Here is a 20,740-nt window from a genome sequence, read left to right as displayed (position 1 = left end):
CAGTGACTCATTTATTCTTGAATTTGATCTATTTTGTAGCATGAAGCATTGTTTTTTGGTATATTTTCTTGAAGCAATTTTATGTCAATTTATGTCATTAACAAATGTTTAATTATGATGGAACAAGCATGACGGAAAATGGATGGATGGAAATAATTATTCACCTTTATTAACATAAAGGTGAATAATAATTTCCATCCATTCTCTTGTCAAAATTAGATTGAACTGAATGATTTAGATGTGAGAAAAAAGCAGAATCAGAAAACAACACACGGTCTGCTTTCAGCCGTCATTTCCATGTTTGGCAGGTTACCCTGTGCTTTCTATTAAGTCTGTCTGGATCAGTGCGTAATACTGGATGCTATGTGTAACAGAATTAATTTCCTTACCTTATCCATCACTGCTGTCCCTTGTTTACAGCACAGCACTGGACCTGGAAGTATTGATGAAGTCTTCGCCAAACTGCGTATTTCACCTGCATCAATCATCTTATCATTTTCTCATCTCACATGCATAGTTTTTTTCAAAAAAAATAGAATAGATGTTCTGATAACATTATTTGTAAGTTACATTTTTTTTATGTTAATCTTTAATCAGTAATAAATATGGTTTTTGTGTACCCACATTTCTTTTTTTTTTATTGGTGTGAATATTTCTAATTCTAATTTTCAATGTTTTAGTCTATAAGCTGTGAGAAGAAAGCCATGGCATAAACAGAGGCTTGAAAATATTAGTCTGTAGGTTATTAATTAATGCAATGTGTTTTAATTTTTTTCTTAGAGCCTTTGATTTTTTTTTGAACATTTTTATTTCAGTGACTTGAGAAGTCCCCAGCCTTATGGTCCTCATCTTCCATTGTAACAGCAGGCCAACCTGATTACAATCACCATTGATGAGGATGATGTAAGGGTATGCAAACCCTTCATATCAGCTCCAATGTTGTTTGAATTATTACATTAGAGATAAGTTAGCTGATAATAGGAGCCTAAACAAACTGTCTCTTATTGGAAAAATCAAATATCAACCATGTAGTTTAGTTTAGAATTCGCAGGACTTTAATGTTTTCCTCTGAAATCTTTCAGTTGCTATTTGAGTATAGTAATTTTAAGATACCAATCATTTCTTCCTCTCGGCTGCCTGTAGATCAGCAGAAGAAGCTCAGTGAAGAGGAAAGATGAGAAGAAAAGTATTAGTGCACAAAGGAGGTGAACAGCAATGCAGCTAGTGAGATGAGAGGGACAACAAAGGGCGGAAGATCGAAAAGAGATGCTAAATTGACATATTAGAGCTCTAGCTCTCCACCTCTCTTCACTGCAGTGTTGCAATGAGGCAGGAGCCCCATTCTCAACGCACTCTGATCTCTATTGACCAGATGATGATTAATATCAGTCAGGTTTGCTGATGCTGGGAGCAGTACATAAACCTTATTGTTGGTATAATGAGCTGTGACCATGTAACCAGCCCTGACTAATGGGTTAATCCGCCAATGGACAGTTCTAAAAAGAAATGTTCCTCTAGATCTGTGTCACTTCCCTGTATTTTAGCTTTTTCTTCAGTTAGGTTCTTCAGTCAGTTTCAATTTAGGATAGTAAAAACTAAAGAAAAAAGAGTTATGTATTTAAGGATAAAAAAATAAACATTTTTTCCCTAATGTGTTGATTCAAAGATACAAGAAAAAAGGTTTTTCTCTTTGTGATGCACTCTTCGTTTTTCTACCTCGTTGCGTTATGGAAATCATTTTTTAGCAGCAGCTGAATGTTTTGCATTAATAAGACATGTACTACAGACCTCGGTCAAATTCATAACATGCTCATACATATTCAGGCTGGGCTGTCCAATTAAGGGTTGATGTCTCATCTGTTAGAGAAAAAGAATCCATCGAATACCAGAGAAAACATCATGACTGAAATGGTATCATTTATATTTGCTGTGTTCTTTTACAGTGATTGTCTAATAATTTTTGCTGAGGCACACATATCTTAGATTTATTAATCCCGTTATTCATCAGCCTCAATCTGTTTAATATTTTAATGATTAAAAATAAAGTAGGACAGAGCTTTATGAATTCGTTTATCAAATTTGAAAGTCTCCTAACTGTTAAAATCAGGGCTGTTGAAGAGACAATATTCAGCACCGAGGTGAGTTGAGGACCCACAATGGTACCTAAGTAAGGGTAGTGCTACTTCATCATATTTTACTCAAGTAAAAGTTAAAAAGTAACCTTTAAAGAAGTTATTGAAGTAAAATTAAAAAAAGTATTTGGTAAAAAGTTTACTGAAGTACCGGTACTAAGATCTATTTGAGTACCGGTAGTTTAAAAACTACTAAGCAGGAACTGTCTTCCAGAGTCATAGTGGCCAAAAAATAGTCCTCATTGACGTCAAGATCTGTCAAAGCACCATAATATTTTAAAATAGTTGAAATAGTCTAACAAAACACTTGCATTGTTTTTTTTAAGATTATAAATCTTTTATTATTTGTGCCACCGAACCATACCAGAACTACTTTTTCTCTGGTACCAACCGTTTCTCAAAGCAGGAAGGTCTGCGACAGTGGGGACACTGTTACATCTCAGCTACAGATATGAAATTTTCCCACAATTTCATTGTCAAAAACCTAAATTATAACTTTAAGTGTTTAACAATTTAATGTAATGTTAGGGTACTGTTTTAGATTAGGTTAGAGCAACAAAACATTTTTATTATAAAAGACAAATTCTTACTAATTTACTGCGTTTTGGTCCGTATTGTGTCTAAATTATTTATTTATTCTTGATATGGTAATGGGGTAAAACAAGCTAATATTAACTAAAATAAAAACCAGATTATTTCCCTGTGTAGATACCATTGGGGTACCTTTTTTTAAAGTGAACAAATCTGCTTTGCTCAGCTTAAAAAAAAAATGGTCAGTTAAACACTCTCTCTGACAGCTTTTTAAAAAGACATTAGGCATTAGTGAGCATTTGAATTGATTACAAAATGATTACAGAAAAGTTTATTCATTTTAAAATCTAACTTTTTAAACTAGTATTTGTAACCAGCAAATTCCTGTAATTAAAGTTGCTGTAATAAAACACATGTCAAGTCAATGTTGTTGCTTCATCTAGAATAATTTTACAAGATAAAAACATTTGTGATTAAAAAAAGAGGCAATTCTTACTCACAATATAATAACTCTTTTTATCATTATCTTCTATTGGGACTGTTGCCACAGTAATGATTCATTTTAAAACAGTTGAAAGCGGACAGGGTAAAAAAGATTAGATTTCCCTCAATTATTATATTATGAGCAATCTGAGCAGAACGTGAGTTTGCATTCAGGGACACTGATACTGGTCTATATCCTTAGTTAGACTGTTGTCAGCCATGATACACTATAGGATGTGTGATATTGATGATAACTATTGGATTATGACTCAGAATGCAATTAGATTTACTGCATACTAATCCGAGTTGTTGAATTTGAGCAAACGTTACAGCTAATGGTTGGTGCATAATTTCGACAGAGCAGAGTTCATCAACAAATGTGCATTTTAATGTGGCTTTCTTAGGCTTAGATTGACTGACAAGGTCTGAGAGGCATGATTGAAGCTGAAATGTCCTGTTATCCATTTAGGTGAAGGAGATGAATCACAGTTTATTTCAAATTCTTATTGGTTTGCCTTTTTCATACAGTCCGTATCTACCTGCCAAGAAATGCAGGAAATCGGTGAGACTCTCAGAAAAAGCTGTTTAAATCTTTAAGGCCACGTTCAGTGCTGGGTGCAGAGAGAGAAAGGTCTGGGCCAAACATTCCCCTCATTCTGTCCGTCAGAGATAAAACTTCACAGCAGCAGCTTTGTAAATTAAGAACCAACTGAGAAGAGAGGAGGAAGAACAGAGAATGAATAAAAAACAAAATGAAGGAGTCTGACTTGCAGAGAGGGACTTTGGTGTTTTCCTTTCCTCAGAAGATGTTGGCAGCATTAATTAACTTTTCATTCCTTGTCACTAATGGTGTGAAGTTTGTTTGAATCTTAAATGACATGATATTTTTCTGTGCTCTGTCAACTTTTGTCCCACATTTATGTCTATCCTCATACACTATATTGCCAAAAGTATTTGCTCACCCATCCAAATTATTGGAATCAGGTGTTCCAATCACTTCCATGGCCACAGGTGTATAAATTCAAGCACCTAGGCATGCAGACTGTTTTTACAAACATTTGTGAAAGAATGGGTCGCTCTCAGGAGCTCAGTGAATTCCAGCGTGGAACTGTGATAGGATGCCACCTGTGCAACAAATCCAGTCGTGAAATTTCCTCGCTCCTAAATATTCCACAGTATACTGTCAGCTGTATTATAAGAAAATGGAAGTGTTTGGGAACGACAGCAACTCAGCCACGAAGAGGTAGGCCACGTAAACTGACGGAGCGGGGTCAGCGGATGCTGACGCGCATAGTGCGAAGAGGTCGCCAACTTTCTGCAGAGTCAATCACTACAGACCTCCAAACTTCATGTGGCCTTCAGATTAGCTCAAGAACAGTGCGCAGAGAGCTTCATGGAATGGGTTTCCATGGTCGAGCAGCTGCATCCAAGCCATACATCACCAAGTGCAATGCAAAGCGTCGGATGCGGTGGTGTAAAGCACGCCGCCACTGGACTCTAGAGCAGTGGAGACGCGTTCTCTGGAGTGACGAATCGCGCTTCTCCATCTGGCAATCTGATGGACGGGTCTGGGTTTGGCGGTTGCCAGGAGAACGGTACTTGTCTGACTGCATTGTGCCAAGTGTAAAGTTTGGTGGAGGGGGGATTATGGTGTGAGGTTGTTTTTCAGGAGCTGGGCTTGGCCCCTTAGTTCCAGTGAAAGGAACTCTGAATGCTTCAGCATACCAAGACATTTTGGACAATTCCATGCTCCCAACTTTGTGGGAACAGTTTGGAGCTGGCCCCTTCCTCTTCCAACATGACTGTGCACCAGTGCACAAAGCAAGGTCCATAAAGACATGGATGACAGAGTCTGGTGTGGATGAACTTGACTGGCCTGCACAGAGTCCTGACCTCAACCCGATAGAACACCTTTGGGATGAATTAGAGCGGAGACTGAGAGCCAGGCCTTCTCGTCCAACATCAGTGTGCGACCTCACAAATGCGCTTCTGGAAGAATGGTCAAAAATTCCCATAAACACACTCCTAAACCTTGTGGACAGCCTTCCCAGAAGAGTTGAAGCTGTTCTAGCTGCAAAGGGTGGACCGACGTCATATTGAACCCTATGGATTAGGAACGGGATGTCACTTAAGCTCATATGTGAGTCAAGGCAGGTGAGCAAATACTTTTGGCAATATAGTGTATTTATCTGTTTAGCCTTCTCTCTTCTTTAAACTCATGTACATTTGGGCTTTCACTAGGGGTTAACCACAGTGCTTTTTGTTTCAGTAGCCTGCGACCAATAATGTATGTCATTTCTGAGGTTAACTAGAGTGGATATGTCAAAGCTTATAGAGGATACAGGAAAACTTATTAAGATAGATGGTTTAAAAAAGAGACACAGGCAGCATGCTGTCAGTAAATCAGATGTAATGTATTATTTTTCAAGAGACGTTGTAGAGAAAACAAGCCTTTGAAAAACATAACCTATTTTAATGTTGCTCCCAGAAAGTTTTCTTGTTAAAGTAATTGGTTGCACTTTGTTTAATGTCTTATTTTGGTTGTTTCAGCAGAGAGATTTCTGTTTTCTGGGCTGCTTTCTGAGACATTTATGCGATACTACAACTTCAGTGTATTTTTCTTTGCCTTTGACTCTGTCACTTTTTTATTGACTCCATGTCAAAAGCAAACCACCTTTTTCCCTGTCTGCATTTTGACAAGAGACAAACTAATCACTTACTTCTTTAATTTACTGCTTTTAAGCTTGTTTGGTCACGACTATGTTGCAATACAATATGTGTCAAGATACTTGGGTCACGATACAATATTATCACGATATTGCAATATCACTATAAATTGCGATATTTTACCCAGCTATCAAAATGTATAGATAAAAAAGCAAGTGCTGTATATGTTCATCAGAATCCATGTTGGTGAGGTTTGAGTCCACGTCTTCTACTGTGACTGCCACAACTGCAGAAATGATGCTTCAGCGCGCAGAAAAATGTCTCCACGGTACTATCTATCAGAGTGGCAGTGCAGTGGTAGCCTATTTTCCCTCATTGTTTTAGGTAATTTTTTTTATATATATTAGGAACTGAATGATCAATATTATGTTGGGTGATCAGAAATCACGATTTATCACCAAATCGATTTTTTCTACACTTCTCCTCAGGGCTCCCCAGGTAAGAACTAAAAAAAAAAACTCAGTTGCATGAATTAGTTTGTTAAAATTAGATTTTGATCTACTCTAGTATCATATAATCTAAAGCTTCGATTGTCCTTCACTTACCTGAACATTGTGGCTTTCACCACGTCTACCTCCATATAAAGTTGTTCTGTGATGGGAAACACTCTTTATACAGTTAACAACTTTTCTTTCTTCCTCTTCCTGTATCATATTTCCACTTACTCTCCAGCCTCAGTCTGTCTGTTGGGCTGTTTGGGTGTTGTGTCTTTTCCCTCTGGTTTCTAGGATCATCTCATATCCCATCTGGCCTCATGCCTCTACTCTTTTATTCAAACTGCTGCTGGTAATTTCCCCCATCCACGTGTCTCTTATATTCTTTCTCCATCACTCTTTCTCCCTTCAGCTACAAGAAACGAAAGTAAATATATTTAACTCCTGCTTATGTTGAGTTAGCAATTCTGTTCAATGTTTAATATCCACCCTTCTTAAATTAAATTTTGGAAGTGCTTTGTTGGCATTCCTGTTGTAAACATAGCATACAATGTATTGGGATCAACAGTGGCTCTTTATCCAGCCTCCGGTCCTCCCTGGCTGGCATCCTAGCCAGAGAGTGTGCATTCCTAATGCTCCCCTGGCCTCAATGAGCAAGATGATTGGTAGAATTAATTGTGGCTGGAGGGCTGAATGGGAATAACTGTGAAAAAAAGGCAGGGTAGAGGAGAGGGGGCAGCTAGGGGCTGGTCTTGATGTTGTACTTGCTTCCTTAAAGCCTGCTAGTGGATGATATCATGTTTATTTTTATACATCCACCTTTTTTTTCTGGTTCCAGTAGATTAATATCAGGCCTGAATGAAGTCAATCCTATTCTCTTTTATGGCTCAGTTTGTCTTTCTCTGTGATTTACACCTGTGGGGCTTGCAGCGGAGCGATAATAGAATCTTCTACAGCAGCGATCATAATGTAATGGCCTGCTCACATCCCCTGAGAATAATGTTATCAGTGAGGTGTCGTTAAATGGGATTAATAGGCCTTAAAAATAGGGACATACAATTTGTGCTAGGTGTCATCATGTGTGGGATTGTTTTAACAGACTGAAAAAGAAGAATTGCTGTGTCCTCCACTCTCCAGTGTAACAATGTCTATTTTATCTTTGCTGTCACATTTTTAATTGACACCATTTTTTATCCATAGTAAGGATAATATGTTTAAACAACACAGGAGAGTTATCAATAAAGAGTTTCCAATTTTAAGTAGGAATTGGCCTGTTTGTGTCGTGTTGTCGACGTCCCCAAATCCTTTTCCTGGTCACTAGGTTTAAGGCTCTCGATAAAGGATTTATGTGGCGATTTTTATGGGGTTACTTCACAGAATGCCTGTGTAAGAAAATAGAAAAGCTGGGGGTGGGGAGTGTGTGTATGAGTGTTTATGTTAGCGAACTGTTTCAGGGGTGAATGCAGTAGGGTTCTTGGGAAGCTCTCTCATCATTTATTTATACAGTCTACAGAAGACGGGGTTAGCGTAGAGAGAGAGGCTGCCGTCTACAAGCCGCTCTGGGAATACTTTAGGTCAAGAGTTGTTTTTCTAGCTACCAGTACAATTCTTTGTCTAAAGAAAAGTGGAACTAACAAATAACAAAAGTACACTAGACTAGATCTAATGTTTATGTTGCTTTTTTTCCCTTCAAACGTCTCTCTGGTTGTATATGTTTTTATGATGAAGGGTTAGCCCCACTTGATGGCACATCAGGTTCTGCTTTATTATGTTTTATATGAATCTTCATATCAAGATCTATAGGAATCATTGTTTAATGTTTTGAGCCTTAACTCAAATTAACAATATTAATCCCATTTATATATGTAATGATGAGTTAAATTTGTTTGTTTTTAATTAAGTTAAGTACCTTATGTGTGAGCAAAAATAAACACCTCTCAAAAATCTGCTTCTAAACTATAAAGGTTTTTAACCTTAAATATCAATTTAGATCATTTTGAAATAAGAAAAAAAGGTTTAAAGTTGTGTGCCTATAAGATTTATATATAAAAATGTTGGTAAATACAGTTATGACATATTGATTTTTTTTTTTTCTTTGTTGATCCGGAATGAAATAAATTCTTAATATATAGTAGTTATGGTGCTGGAAGTACCCAGTCATACAGGAACAGGCTTTATTAAATCTTTCTCTCACACACACACATACATAGGAGGCTAGAGATTTCATTACTGCGGGGAGCCGTTAATCGTTGGCTGGAGGATAAGCTGGAGGGTTCCTCTTTGTACCCTGCTGTCTGTATGTCAGCTTGACGGAAGATATCCTTTTACAGAAATACAAGATACATCTTGTAAAGGAGGTAATTTATATCTGAGAATAATAGATCAGAGGATTTGAAATCTTTATGGTGTCATGCAGAACTCAAAATACAATGTTTATTGTTTTCAGTTTCTGTCAGCTTTAATTGTCTAAATCTTTCGTGCCTCTAGGGTAATTTTTTGGTGGCTGTTGAGCTCTTGAAAGTTGCCTTTGTCATCTTTTCTCTAGATAACACATAATGAGAAACCGTGCTGTGTGAAATGACAGAATCTCTACCTCCTAAGACTATATGCCAAATTAACTTTCTGAAGGAAATCAAAACATTGCCTCTGTATCCAAAATGTACAGATATTATGTTAATGAGGTTTAGATGTTTTATTTTTCATATTTTATTTATATCAAACCAATAGGATTTTCTGCAATATAAATACTGAGTGTGGGATTTAGAAGAGGTAAAATATATACCTGGCTTCCCTAACAATTTGTCTGTGGAAATGTTTACATTGACTGAACTATTTGTGATAAAGAGCTAATCAGAAGAAAAATCTGTGATGTAAAACACACTAATGTGATAATTCCGATCAGATTCAGTCTATTGCGTATTATATTGTGTTAATTACAACACCAGTGTCATTTGGACTGGGGAAAACTGACCTTACTACTTGTGTGTGGAGGATGGGGCATCAGCACTAGGCAGCAGAAAACTTTACAGTGATGTTTATTTTCTCCAGCTCTTCCAGCCTATAATGCAGGAACAGCAAATGATGGACTTGCTGAGCATGTATCCAAATTCTGAAAGGTATTTATCGTCAGCCGCACTTAGGGTCTGGTGTGGGTCCTTTTCAACATTCAGAGTCAACACAGTTTTTTGTGCACAGGCAGATATAAAATACATCTTCTGCAGTTGTTTTAGGAAAACTGTGCATGTCAGAGTGCTTCTATTCTTAATAAAGTCTGGTCTAAGTAAATGCATGTCCATATTGTAGGATATCATTTTGAAACCATATAAAACATTGTATTGACCTTATTATTTCTTTCCTTGATCTGAACACATTCAATCAGGCATTTTGTGCATGTATACATGTAGCTAGTGAGGTTTCACTGATAAAAAGTTGCAGCATTAAAATCAATTTGTTTTCACAAATAACTTGTTTTGTTATCAACTCATAAAGTAATTACATTCTGTGTTTAAATATTGAAGTTGCACACAAAAACATCAATGTTTTCCTCGGATTTACCAGATCAGAAAGGGGAGGTGGGATCAGGTATTAGCTAACGATTATGCATATATTCCTATTGACCACTTTTTTGTCACAGACTGGGAAGCTGGTCAGTATTTCAATATAACAAAGGTTAATTAAGCCCAATCCTTAAGCTTCTGACTGGGAGAGAGGTCCATCTTCCAATGGGACAACTTCCCTAAACATGATGTCAGGGCTTCAATTAAGTAGTTTACATCAAAGCATTGCCCATTGAAAGCATTTTAGTTTAGTTAAAGCCCAGACCAGAATCTAAGTGAGTTTGACTGAACTCTCTTCTTTTAATTGACCATAACCCTGCACTATTTTCTATTAGTATATTCAATACAATCCTAATAAAACTAATTTTTGTTTCTAGTTCTAGTATAGTGAATGTTAAAAAATAAATCTAGGGGTATGAATAGATTTACCAGTAAAGTACTCTGCTCTATTTACGTAGTCTATTTTGGGGGAAAAACTAAGTATTTGATCAGTTGAGATAAAAATACTAAAGCTGCTGTTTAGGGACACAGATTTAAACATTTTTGCTTATTAAGCTTGGCATCAATCATATGCCTGCTATTATGTAGAAGCTGGCATAATGGTCAGTGCGTGGAATGGTGGTGTTGTTGAGCTAACTCAGTTATTTTGTTATTGAATGATCAATGCTCGACTGTTTGGTCATTTTTATTTACTGTGTAACCTTTTACTTTGAATTACAGCATCCTCCGCTTGCTGCCTACAGGTCTGGTCAAAGCCGTGTATTACCCCATCAGTCAGACTGTCAGGGTGCACCGGCTGGCCCGGTGCTCCATCACTTCCTTTAAACAGCTAATGTTGACTGGCCAATCGTTTAAAAAATAAATGTGTTTTTCCCTCCGTACACCCACCTAAAGTAGCCTGGCATTCAGTATTGCCGATGGCAGATCCTGAGGCACCTGAACTCCTGGGGTGGAAGAGCGATGAGAGCACCTGTGTACATGTATAACAAATAAATAAATTGTAAAAAAAAAAAAAAAAAAAAAAAAAAAAAAGTGTAAAAAATATTTTGCATTTAAGATTAAACAAAGTGGTTTTATCCGCCGATATGCTCTATTTAGAACTCCTCAAGTGGAATCTCCTTGAACCCCAGTCGGCCTCAGCAGATGGCCACTCACACTGAACCTGGGTCTGCTGGAGGTTTCTTCCTGTTAAAAGGCAGTTTTTCCTCTCCACTGTCGCTACAAGAATGCTTGGTGTAAGGGATTGCCTTCGAGTCAATGAGTGGGTGCAATCAGCTGGTTTTCTTAGAAAACTTTGAACCAATCTGACTGCATAAACTGGTGGAATTGTCTGTGTAAAGTGACTATTAAGTCTGTTGTGAATTGGCGCTATATAAATAAATTGAACTGAACCATTTTTGATTTGTATTCTGTATAAAAACAAAGTTCTTTAATGAGCATGCTTTTTGATTATTAATCAACTGATTAAAGAAATTATCAGCAGATTAGCAAAATGACCATTAGTTGCAGCCTTAGTTTAGCTAACCGTGAGCAAGCAAACCTTTTGAAGATCAGCCCTCTATGCATTTTTTAGATCAAATAGTTTGGTTATGTTCGTCAGCCTGGATCATTTTTCCACTGACGCCTTATGTGTATACGGGCTACTATGTGTGAATGTTATACATTGACTCTCCACTGGCTGCATGTTAACCTCTGTCAGGTGTTGGGTAGCCTGTTGTGAATGAGGCAAATGATGGTTTGAGACAGACCATCAATACTGATTGAATTGGCATGTCCTGAAAAAGACAAGGAGGATTTAGTCAGACAGTGGAGAGACAGGAAGCTGTTGATCTAATTCCGTCTTTGAATGAAAGTCTGCATGCCTGATGTTTCCCGAATCCTTCAAGGAATACACACAGTTATAGAAGGATTAGCTATTTAGGTCACCTAATCATTACCTCTACGACAAAAGGAGTTACTGCACATTCAAATTGCTGAACACTTTCTTGCTTTACAATATTTTTTTTATGTTGAAGAAAATGGGTATACAGATGACATTAAGAAATGTACAAATGTAGTAACAGAACTTGTCCTAAAATTGGAATACAGCAATTTATAACAAGGTAATGTTTTTAGATCTTCTTGCTGTACTCACTTGTGAACATGAGTGACTATCCATTTATAATTCATAGGGTTAAGATGATAGCCAAAACTTTGTAGTTTTAACTCTTGATAGAAAGCTTTTTTTCACAAGGTTTAGGAGTGTGTTGAAATTCTCATTTTTCCAAAAGTGCATTCATAAGGTCAGCGACTGATGTTAGATGAGAAGACCTTTCTCATGGTTTCAGCCCTAATCCATTTTAAAGGTTTTCTGTTAGGTTGGGATTGGGACCTTGAGCAAGACAGTGAAGTCCTTTCTCACCCACTCCTTTTATCCATATGTTTATGGTCCTTGCTTTGTGCACAGATGAATCATGTCGGGCCTCCCAAAACTGCCCCCTCAAACTACTGGAGCATGAAATAGAATCAAAACATGTTGGCACTCTGGAACATTAAGAGCTCATTTGATTGAAAATATAGAGATGCTTTCAACTCCTGGAAAAAAAGTAAATATAATGTCAGACAGAAAAGTACCATTCACTCCTCCAGAGAGGAAGTCTCCACAGCTTGGGGCCATTACTGAACATCTTAAATTTTAGAATGCATTTTGTGTTGTAAGGACTGGAAGGTGCTTGCCGATGGAAACCCTTTCCATGAAGCACTTGAAATATTTTTAAAGATAAGTAAAAGGCCGCCTAAAGTCTGCACGTTTATGCCAATGAAATTAATTTGAATAACAAAATGCTAAATGTTATACAATTATGGCGATTTCAGTTTATTGAAAATCTGAACCCTATTATTTAGAGGGATAAGTAAAAAAGATTCTAATAAATTAGTGATTTCCATCAAAAAGTTGTGACGTGGTTTCATCCTTCAGTGTCTGGGCTTTGATATAAACTAAGCTTACTCAAATATCCAGTGTCTGTGGATTCTATAGTTAGATGAGAACTATAGACAAAAGGCAGTGATACTTTATATCCTTTTATAATTACTTGCTTCCTTGGGTATTAGTTAATAACCTCATGTTTGTTCTTTTTTTGCTTTTTGTTCCAGTTACAGATGAAGACACAGTAAAGAGATACTACGCTAAGTTTGAAGAGAGGTTTTTCCAGACCTGCGAGAAGGAGCTCCTGAAAATCAACACATTCTATTCAGGTATTATTTTACTCCAGATATTCTCATTGAGTTAATAAGACATGGTGTGATAAATCACATTAGCACTTTTTAGGCCTATGGATTTGATCAAGTCTTCATTTCACTTTCCTTTTCCTTTTCCTTTTAATATATCTATATATTTTTTATATATTTTTTTATTTTTATTTTTATTTCACGGTAGCTGTTATGGAAGTCCCAAATCTCATTGTATCTGTCACAGAATATAATGACAATAAAGGCTTTTTGACTTTGACTTTTGACTTTTCAGTTCATAATAATAATAATTTAACTTTATTGATCTTACACTGGAGAAATTCACCTCTGCATTTAACCCATCCCCTTTGGGGAGCAGTGGGCTGCCATTGTGCGGCGCCTGGGAAGTAGTGTGGGGTTAAAGGTTTTGTTCAGGGACCCAGAGTGGAGACTGTGGGGATTGACCGGGTACTTGCAACTTTCTCAGAGCACAAGGGCACTACTCTAACCACTAGGCCAACACCCCCCCAGTTCACTACTTTAGATAAAATACTTTATACTTAAATCGTTTTATTTATCCTACAGTATATTATTGCGTTCAACAAACAAACATTGATAATTACTTGTATGAATAAATACAGTAAAGAAGGGTGTTACCAGATGCTTTCAAATCTTTTAGGTCAGTGTTTACACTGAAAAGATTCAGAGAGCAGAACGAATACAGACTTATCCTTTAAACAAAGGGGATCTCCGTTAACCTTGTCCTGTTGTCTAAAATTAGAAGAAAAGTTTGACTTCTAAGTGCTAAGCACTGACAAACTTCCAAAGCTTCTACCTTTATAGAGCAGCCTGCTTGTGCTCAGCTGATGAGCTGCTTATTCATGCCACTTGAGATCTAATGTGATTCATTTTTTGTTGCTTTTACATCAAAGTTCACATATTAGTTTGCACCACAAATAAAAGTAATTTTGAATTAATTGATTTCACGTATGTGTTACTATGTTCATATCCTACACTGATGCTATTTTATACACGCATAGGCTAAATCTGAATTAATCCATTAAAGTTGATTCAGTATGTGTTTGACCTTAATAAATCTTTGACTGTAGCTATAAAGAATGTTGTTATAAATACTCTCAATCAGAAATCAGAAAACACCTTATTTGTAAAGTTTGCAGCTGTGATATTGGAAAAAAATGGGAATAACTCATCAGTTATCGCAGGGAATAATAATTCAGAATTGTCCATATTTTGTGCATATACAAAATAACAATTAGAATCTGAAGTCTAGATCAAATTTAGTTTGCATCTGCCCCTGCCTTTATTTGTAACTTTTTTTCTAAAAGTATATTTGTATACTTTAGATCATTTAAAATAGGGGTGTTAAAATGTTTCCATGTGCATTTTGTTGTTACTGTGGCTATTTATTATCTTATTTCCAATTGAACAATAAGTATTAAGTGACTTGAAAGCAGACAGGGCAGAGTATTTATCAAACTTGTTAAAGTCAGTTAACGTTATTAAATGAATTGTGACTCATACCCTGTATTTGTTACTGAGAAAGAAAAAAAAGATTTCCAAGATTCAATTTCATGGTATAGGCTTGAAACATATATATACCAGTGAGCGAGACCCAGGTTGCCTGTCTGATTTGCATAACGATTTGGGAAATAATTTCATTGATTTGGAAATTAAGGTTTTTTTGTGTTTATACAGAACTCTTTCATTGAGGACATATAAAACTTTTAAATCCTCAGATGCTGTAAACTAACATGTATCCGGCAAATTTAGAGTGATGAAAAATAACCCCGGAAGAATAAAGAGAAACAATATTTTTTATTACTAAAGGGCAAAATGATACATATCAAGTTTTTATTTTGTTATAATGTTCTATGTACATAAAACAGTTTGTCTCATTGTTAAAATATAAAAGCCAATCTGTGACAGGTGCTGGATTCTTACATCAATGGAAGAAAAATCGAATTAGCTGATGGTTTTTGATGAAGAATATGACCATTTTACCTGTCAAGATCAAATAAATTAGTTAAATGTTCTTTGTGCACATTCATATATTGGCACATATGTGTACATTTATTTTTGCTCATGTACAAATGTTCAAGAGTGTGCATGTAATTTTGGGGGGTTTGTTGTTAGAGGAGTCGTTGTTCCTAGGAAAACAGCTTAATCTGCAACATGGAACACCCACTTTCTCTTAAAGCATTGTTTATATACCCTCCTTTAATTGTTTGATATTTTTTTGTATTTAGTGTGAAATGGCCTAGCGACTTTTTGAATTTGTTTTTGCTGCTTTCTATTGCTTGTCCCTTTGTCTTCGTAACAGATGAGTGACATCATTGGGCTGTTAATAAACTTTGTTTTATAAAGGGCATTATGAATTGAATTTACACTGATAGCAAATGCTGCTGCAAATGCAAGACAACATAAAATAAATAAATAAGATTAAATTTTCTAAATGCAAATCAACAACAGTTACATTGCATATAAGTCCTTTAAAACTGCAAATAACATAAACATTCAAATGCTTTGGAGGGGGAAGATGTAGAGCAGCCCATAATAATACGGGGTCTATTGCACAGGGGTTTTTAATCAGTTTCATTACTTTGGAGGCGATAAAAATATATGAAAGCTACTTCAGTGCTAGATAACCCTGGGTTTAGTTTGTTCATTAGACAGGACTAACCAGCAGCAGTCCTGCACTGAGACCTTAGCATGTATTTCAAGAAGCAATGAAGAATGTACGTGCTGTGTAACCTGAGACGTACTCCTCAGTGTATTCTGGTACCAGACGGGTACTTCTTGAACTTCACTTCATGGAAATGTGTCTTCAGTGAAATCAGGCGTTGCTTACTCTTGTGGCCATAATTGAAACAGCATCCTGAGGTGGGTCAGTGCAGGGACAAGGTTAACTGGGAAATAGTTCCAGTTTATGATGATGAGACATTACAGGTTGACTGATGACAAAGGCAGCAAACCTGAGTATAAAGTCAAAGGGATCACTGTTAGAAGGATGCATACTTCTGTAGTAATAAAAGGGTTTTTTCTAGCAAAGTAGAGTAATCCAGGTATCAATAAACCCCTGGAGTGGCGTAGGGAGGCTTGGATTAACTACTGTGGATTATTACAACAAAAGGTTCTTCATCTTCCATTGAAAGAAATGCTTGCAGAGAAAAGTTGAAATAAGGTATGTTCACAGCAAACCCGTTCTGGGCGTGAAAGCATCTGATTTAGATGCAAAGTCTATGGAGGACCACGTCAAGCAGTGTAGAGAGGCCCTGCGGCACGTCCGAGCATCAGGAAAGGTGCATTCGATTGCCTGGGCATCCAAGCATCAGAACATCCTGCCATCTCAGCGAAAGAGCTTCCCAACGTTCAACGCTGGAGTTTAGAAACTTTTGCAGCTTGATGCAGAGCATCAAGCAGTCAGATAAGCTCATTTCAGAGCTATCTGTATATGAAAGATAAAGAAACATAAAGGAGTTAAACTCCAAAGGTTTAAAAAAAACAGCTGCGAGAATGGATTTTTATGTACAAGGAAAAGAGAGTGATCTCTGATTATTATTATTACTGCACTAAAACATTTTATATGAACTATGACAAAACAGTTTATAAATACTCAAATTAACTAAAAATGTTGAAATCTACTGATGAAATAAATTATTAAATTGTATATTCTGGTGCTGGCAGTTTTTTTTTTTACCACAAACCTTAAAAACTTGTTAGATTCACTTTCAGCCTAACGCTAACGGGAAGTCCCTATAGGCTGGCTGCTTAGGAAAGCCTTCAGTGGGGATTCACAGAGCTGCAGCCGGCTAGTATGCTGGAGGTCTATTTTAGTGGACTTTTTTTCTGTATGACCTTTAATTACTGTTCTGTGCCCAACACAGTAGCAGGGAACAGTCTACTGTAATTACGGTTGCATTGAGTGTGCTTGAATTATAAAACCTTAAATGTTATTTTAAGACTAGTGGACATTCAATATTTTTATGCACATCCTCATACAGGCAGGTTTATTTTTTTTCTTGTATACACAAAGATGATGTTCTGGGCAATTTTGAATTCCTACACACTGGAAACAGTTTTCAAAAATCAGGCCATTGTTTGCTAAACGAACAGTGGAACCACAACACAATTCAACCCTGTATATAGAGCCATAATATGAAAACATTAAGTTCATCCAGTTTGTTTACCATTAAAACAAAGGAGAAAGAAGGAATGAAATTTTTTTTTTCCAACAGGGTGTTTATCTATATTTAAGTGTATTTCTGGTTATTCAAACAGGACACCAAGGTTGTTTGAACTGAGGAACCATGGAGATAAATGTGTGCTGAATTTATATTATAACCTGCCTCCTCATCACTGTCTGTACCTTCAACTGAAAGGGGTCCTTGACCTCTTAGAGCCATTCTGCTGCATTGCGCTAAAGTCCTAATGCAGGTTTACTCTCTTATTTTAAACACAATCCAGCAACAGGAGAAGGTTTTGCCTACATTTGTGGGTGTTTCCATATTATTGTTCTACTTCTGTCTCCGAGCTGAAGTAGAACAAAGGCCTTTACTGAAGTCCCTTTAGTTGAAATTTAAACCATCCAATTTGTCTAAGGATTGTTAGTCATACAGATAAATGTCCTCCATTGTCCTCCTTCACTCCAGACTCCAGGTTTAATAAGCCTGCTTTGAGAGGGCACTGAGTGTACTGACTTCTCCAAGACCTCTGCTGTTGTCAAGTATTGTTATTACAGACAACACAGTTCAAGCAGAAGGATTACTGAGAATTCAGATGCCAATAAAGAGCCTTGGCATTCCTGTGAGGGAGGTAGTGGGAATGTGTGTCAGGGTGAGTTCAGGCAACAAGGCGTGAAAGTCACCAGCAAGCCCTCAACATCAGCAGTATTACTTTATTAAATCAGTGATGGGTAGAAAGCCACTGTAGCCTTGATTTCATACTGTCAGGCTGACTGCATTAATCAAAGCATTATATTTCTGTCTATTACTGTACTGCTGTTGGATACATTTATATTGTAATAAATAAGGGGGGGGGTTAAGTATGATTTAGTAGGATTATGCATATTCTTCTACTTGGAAAGATAAGTCTGTTATTTCCATCATAGTTGCCCTTCAACAATGGGAAAATTAGAAAATAAAATAGAATTTTTTTTTATATAATATATTGATAAATCATGGTTGGAAATAAGTATTTGTTCAACCACAAGCAAGTACACATTACCAGGATTAACGCTCCCTGTTCCAAAGTCGTTATCTATATAAGTGACACCTGTCCACCGACTCCAAACTAAACCATGGACATGCACCAGGCTGGAAAGAGTGACTACATTAGGCAAGCAGGATGGTGTAAACAATGGGAACAATTGTAAGAAAATGGAAGACATACAAGACCATTGATTATCTACCTTGAGGGTCATGAAAACGGCAAAGGCTACCTTCGGTAACACACTATGCCAAAAAGGAGCCCTGCTTAAGCTAGGAAATGTCCAGGTGCATATAGAGTCAACCAGAGAGCATATGGATGATTCACAAGATGGTTGGGAGAATATCATGAGGTCAACTGAAACAAGATAAAAAAAACCCATAGAAAATGTTGGAATATAAAGTATGTGATGCCCATTGCCTTCCCCAAACATAAATACTCTAGAGGAGATCTGCCTGAAGATAAAGGCCAAAATATCAGCGATAGAGTAAGCAAACCTGGTGAAAGTTTACCGGAAATGTTTGACCTGTGTTAATGGCAGCAACAGTTTATGCTTTAAAGTACTGAGTTAAAGGGGTCATAGAATGATTATATATATATATATATATATATATATATATATATATATATATATATATATATATATATATATATATATATATATTAGTGCTGTCAATCGATTAAATTTTTTTAATCGCGATTAATCGCATCAATGCCTGAGTTAACTCGCGATTAATCGCATTTTAATCGCAAATTTTTTTTCTGATTGAAAATCATTTAAATACTCTCGATGACATACAAAAAATACATACAGGCTAGGTTTGTGCCAATGTTCTTTTTTTTTTAATGAGAACAGGTCACAGATACTGATTTATGCCATAGAAACATATGGCAAGAAGATGGGGAGGCATGTAGCAAAAAATAACAAATATGTAGCCAAAAAAAAGGCCCTGAAAACAGGATGATGTAAAAGACAGTCTTTACAGTTAATCCAGTCTTTTGAACAAAGACAAGCATTTTACCCTACTGCTATAAAATGTAGTACAGTTAACATTAGATGTTAATTAACCAAGATAATAATGAACAATTTTCAATCAATACATCAAAATCAATAGACCGACATCACTAGATGGAGGTAGTCTATGAAAGTTACTTTTCAGACTCTTAACAAAAATGAGAACACACACACACCCACCCACCCACACACAGACACACACGATACCGACCTGTGACAGCAAGAGTGCCGTAGCAGATTCCATTTCACCTCAGTAATCTGTTTTCTCAGCGTATTTCAGGTTGCTACTAGTTACCAGACACTCAACTTGTTTGTTGGTGGTGGGGCTTAAAGAAAAGGCACTAGCGTCACCCAGTGTATGAGCGTCTTTTTCCCTTGAGGAGCTCCGCTCTCGAAGCCTATGAGAAATGCATACACTGGGGGAAAATAGCCCCGCCTTCCCGCAGGCTGCAGCGGGATGTACTTGGAAAATTGTACCATAAAACCACATAGCGTTAATCTCACGTTAAAAAAATTATCGCCGTTAAAATGGCCTCGCGTTAACGCGATAATAACGCGATAATTTTGACAGCACTAATATATATATATATATATATATATATATATATATATATATATATATATATATATATATATATATATATATATATATATATATATATATATATATATATATACACTATATTGCCAAAAGTATTTGCTCACCTGCCTTGACTCACATATGAGCTTAAGTGACATCCCGTTCCTAATCCATAGGGTTCAATATGACGTCGGTCCACCCTTTGCAGCTAGAACAGCTTCAACTCTTCTGGGAAGGCTGTCCACAAGGTTTAGGAGTGTGTTTATGGGAATTTTTGACCATTCTTCCAGAAGCGCATTTGTGAGGTCGCACACTGATGTTGGACGAGAAGGCCTGGCTCTCAGTCTCCGCTCTAATTCATCCCAAAGGTGTTCTATCGGGTTGAGGTCAGGACTCTGTGCAGGCCAGTCAAGTTCATCCACACCAGACTCTGTCATCCATGTCTTTATGGACCTTGCTTTGTGCACTGGTGCACAGTCATGTTGGAAGAGGAAGGGGCCAGCTCCAAACTGTTCCCACAAAGTTGGGAGCATGGAATTGTCCAAAATGTCTTGGTATGCTGAAGCATTCAGAGTTCCTTTCACTGGAACTAAGGGGCCAAGCCCAGCTCCTGAAAAACAACCTCACACCATAATCCCCCCTCCACCAAACTTTACACTTGGCACAATGCAGTCAGACAAGTACCGTTCTCCTGGCAACCGCCAAACCCAGACCCCGTCCATCAGATTGCCAGATGGAGAAGCGCGATTCGTCACTCCAGAGAACGCGTCTCCACTGCTCTAGAGTCCAGTGGCGGCGTGCTTTACACCACCGCATCCGACGCTTTGCATTGCACTTGGTGATGTATG

The 20,740-nt window shown here is 37.0% G+C and overlaps 1 protein-coding gene across 1 annotated transcript in view; it reads left to right on the top strand.

Moving 5' to 3' along the window:
- xpr1a (xenotropic and polytropic retrovirus receptor 1a) overlaps positions 1-20,740 on the top strand; it is an 86,883-nt gene that overhangs the window by 41,813 nt on the left and 24,330 nt on the right. Inside the window, exon 3 of the mRNA XM_038288586.1 lies at positions 12,997-13,098. Within this exon, the coding sequence (XP_038144514.1) occupies positions 12,997-13,098 (102 nt within the window). The remainder of the gene's footprint in view (positions 1-12,996; positions 13,099-20,740) is intronic.

The sequence above is a fragment of the Cyprinodon tularosa genome, unplaced genomic scaffold (genome assembly GCF_016077235.1).
Source record: "Cyprinodon tularosa strain WSP-4 unplaced genomic scaffold, ASM1607723v1 ctg259, whole genome shotgun sequence".
Taxonomy (NCBI): domain Eukaryota; kingdom Metazoa; phylum Chordata; class Actinopteri; order Cyprinodontiformes; family Cyprinodontidae; genus Cyprinodon; species Cyprinodon tularosa.
The sequence above is the reverse complement of the archived record's forward strand: the minus strand, read 5'-3'. Positions and strand labels throughout refer to the sequence as shown.